Raw genomic sequence first — 4,010 nt, 5'->3', positions numbered from 1 at the left:
ACGCAAATATGCGCGATTTTAAATTGGCGTAAGCATGATATGTGTATTCGTGCATCAATTTTTCGATAGGAGATCAAGGGATAGACGCCTACAAGTCGATATAATACGAGATGAGGCATAAAAGAATCCACATTTATGCGATACTTGGTGAAGCGACATTATGTACATCTGCCGGACAGTTGGACACAGCGGCACACTTGCGTTGATATGCTGACAAACATGCTATTTACATATGGATAAATATAGTTCACATCAGTACGTATCCCTAGTTGGATAGAGCATAACTTAACACTTGCCTCCCAATTGCGCTTGCACGGCAATTTTTTTGAACGTGTTACAACTTAGCAATAGCGCTGTAGATAACATATGTATAAGTAACCAAGGGTATGTACAATCTGATGAACATTACCTTTGAGATGCAGTGATACATACCTAATGACAAGTATGTGTAGTGGTCGTTGAGTAAGCTGGTGAGCTTGTGGATGAGACTGTTCCGCAGTAGCTGGGGTTTTATAAATGTGGCGTGGTTCAGCACTTGCGACGTCAAGAGCTCTAGGATCTGTTGGTGCCGCCGTGGATAACAGATCAGTATTTGAAGAAAATAAAAAAGTGGGCGGGTGTAGGGGAAAGGAGGTTTTGTGAATTGCATTCAAATACGGTCTTTTGCACGTTGAAATATAAGACCAATATACGTAAGCAGTGCCTTATGTTTCCAGGACAACCAACGTGCAGTGTATTAAATGGTATCAAAAATGTACGCCAATAGTGTAAGAAGATGCGTAAAACGCGCGTGGTGTTTCCCGGGACATTGCGTGTGCACGGCCTGGTCTTCGGGGCCATTCTACTATTAAAGACGTATAGAATATAGTGTATCGTGATACGTAAGTAAGACATACGGAGTACAAGGTCTTGTACTATATCAAACATGTGGAACATAAGGGTGTAATGTAGCAGAAGACATAAAATATTCGATGTTGCGAAACATTTACATGCGGAAAACGTATCAAGTTATATAGGACAGAAGTAATACAGGGTATAGTGCAAAATGCAACAAAACGAAACATAGTAATCGGTTGCAAAGGATATACGGGAAAGGGGTGCTCTGCTACAAAAATCAAACGGGCTACAAGGTGTTGTGTTGCATACAATAGTGAACACAGTATGGAAATACATAAAACATGCCGAAAAAAAGGTGACGTGCTACACAAAAATACAGTGTCTGCATACCAATAAACATACCGAAATCAAGGTCTATCGTACTACATAAATTAATGGATATATGGAATTCATTAAATAGTGAATACAGTATATAATACATACCGAATATAAGGTATTGTGTTTGTCGGAGACATATTGTCTGTGGTCGGTTTGATCCTCGGGGACGGATATAAGCGGACCAATCAACTCATCAAAGCTCTTGTCGTAAAATCGGTTCAGAAATTGGAACTTCTCCCCTGTCTGCAAATCAAGAGGCCAAATTATATAAAATCATGCTTTTAGGATCTAGATGATCAGACGTGCGCTTACTGAATACAGTCTGAAATACATTTGAGCGCAATTTAAACAAATTCCACAGATAACATCCTACAGTGATGCTTAATTGATGGCACAAGGACTCGAAATCACGCCCTAAACATAAAATTTTGTATGAAATTCATATCGTAGATCGGAAGCCCGTGTTTAATACGACTATACACACAAATAGAGAAATATCTACTTTTCTGAACGACACACTACATTGTATCGGTGACAAGTACAATACGCGAGGCAAGCACTCACTTGCCACAATTATGTAAACTGAAGTATGAAAACTCCGCAAATATAAATACAGTTCTATGGTATTGATAGTGAGTACAATGCAAAAGAGAAAGTACATACTGGCTACAGCTCGCTACACTTAACTAAACGTGAATAGATTACACTACTGTTGATAGTACGTACCATAGTATCGGTGTCTAGTACAATGCGCAAGCACTCGCCGCACAGAGTTTTGGTGCCGTCGTCGGTGTCGGCTATGAATGATCTGATGGATGTCTGTAATAGTGGCGTTCGTGCATTGTGCTGCAATGCAAGATTTTGAACAAAGATAAAAATGTGAGCATATAATATCTGATGAACGATTTGTCAGGGTTAAGTTTAAGAATATGAGAAGATGGTGTGGTCTGCTATACGTAGACCGAAATGTGAATCATACACGAATTGATAAGTGCAATGGATACGAGGCGAAGATGATCTGATGGATGCATGTACAGTTGGCATTCTCACATTGTGCTGCAATGAGATAGAATGATAAATCATGAATTTTGAGTCTTACTATCTGGTGCAGGCGGTAGTATCCTGCAACACCACTAACCGAAAAAGCGGAATGATATCAAGTGCAAAAACACAACTCTACGGCAGTGACCTGCGCAGATATCATATCAAAAGAAAACACAATCGGTTCATACGAGATGGGTGTCCAATTGACGACTCAGCACTTTGTTGATAAACCGCCCATAAAATACACCCCCAAAAAATACAATTGGCTTGTACAAAGGGGAACCGACTGCACGAACCCAAGAACCCAATTCTAAATAGCCAAAATGCCCCAGAAAACATAATTCCGATTAGTGTAAATGGCCCGTGCGAAGGAGACACATACATACATACATACATACATACATACATACATACATACATACATACATACATACATACATACATACATACATACATACATACATACATACATACATATAAACATACAAACATACATACGTACACACATCCATTGACTTGTTACAATGCCACAAAAAAAGCGTGGAAAAAGAATATGACCTCTATCCTACAACAGGGACACCGAGTGGAGTACAAATAGGTACCGAATGCACAAACCCGATACTGAAATACTAAAATGTAACAGATAAAAAACTTCACTAAATCTACACACAAGGAAAGACAGATACACTAATACATTACAAAGGTCGTGAAACCCCACAGATAACATACTCTAGAATATTTTGACTGGCCCGTACACAAGAAAAAACAAGCGCTATACCGTCAGAAACACGCAAATATCATACTTCAGAACATTGTGACGCACCCGTACACAAGGAGCGCCCACTGAACAAATATACTGAAAAATAAATGGATAAAAAAAAAATTGCCACACTCAATATATTTCAGAAATGTATGACTGGTCCTTACACAAGAGGTATCAACCGCAGCAATACACTACAAAGAACACCAGAATGTCATTTCAGAAAAGTGTGATTGGCCCGGCCTCTACACACACGCACACACATATATATATATATATATATATATATATATATATATATAAGGACGGCCGACTGCACAAATACACTACGAAGTTTTTAAAATGCCACATAAGAAATAAATCAGAATACTATTTGTGGTAATTACTCAAGGATTTCCAACCGGAGTAATACACTATAAATGTCGATAGAACGCCACAAATAACATACCTCGAACTGTTTAATGATATATTGTCGTACACTGACCGGGTCGTGCGTCAGAGTCTTTACAAACAGCTGGACAAGGAGGATGCAAAGGAATGTGAACAGGAGAAAAAAATATAGGCACTCAGGTACCAAAAGAAATGAAATCGAAAACAGCTCATTCAAGCAGAATAATACACTTTATCATATTAGTTTTGAGCACCAAAATAGATATTCAACCCGGACTTTTATAGCGGATCAATAGACTTCAACACCTCAAGCAATAAATGAGAAGAAATCAAGTGTATAAAGGGTACACCTTTGATCGTTTGGACAGCACAGAAATGGTTATACACGCAATACGCTTGACCTGGGTACTTTGAAAGTCTACAGCTATCACTGTAAGTTGAAGCCTCAGAAACACACCTCCGCAGCCGCTTGTCGTGCCTCCATTTTCGGGTGTTTCAGTAACCGAGATAAAGCGTCTAACAGCCCTCGTGAGTGAATTTTCTGTGCGGATGGAATGTAACATGAATTGAGCTTGTCAGTGGGTTGTGACAAGCATAAGGC

The 4,010-nt window shown here is 39.2% G+C and overlaps 1 protein-coding gene across 1 annotated transcript in view; it reads right to left on the bottom strand.

Moving 5' to 3' along the window:
* Positions 1–3,533, bottom strand: part of SARC_06998 (hypothetical protein) — a gene marked incomplete at its 5' end in the record, with an annotated part of 8,749 nt that extends 5,216 nt beyond the window's left edge. The window contains 4 exons of the mRNA XM_014299072.1: positions 433–559; positions 1,321–1,458; positions 1,942–2,061; positions 3,468–3,533. Of these exons, the coding sequence (XP_014154547.1) occupies positions 433–559; positions 1,321–1,458; positions 1,942–2,061; positions 3,468–3,533 (451 nt within the window). The remainder of the gene's footprint in view (positions 1–432; positions 560–1,320; positions 1,459–1,941; positions 2,062–3,467) is intronic.
* Between the last annotated feature and the right edge of the window lie 477 nt (positions 3,534–4,010).

Source organism: Sphaeroforma arctica (genome assembly GCF_001186125.1).
Source record: "Sphaeroforma arctica JP610 unplaced genomic scaffold supercont1.528, whole genome shotgun sequence".
NCBI lineage: Eukaryota > Ichthyosporea > Ichthyophonida > Sphaeroforma > Sphaeroforma arctica.
Note: the sequence above shows the minus strand (reverse complement) of the source record. Positions and strands in the feature narration are given on the sequence as shown.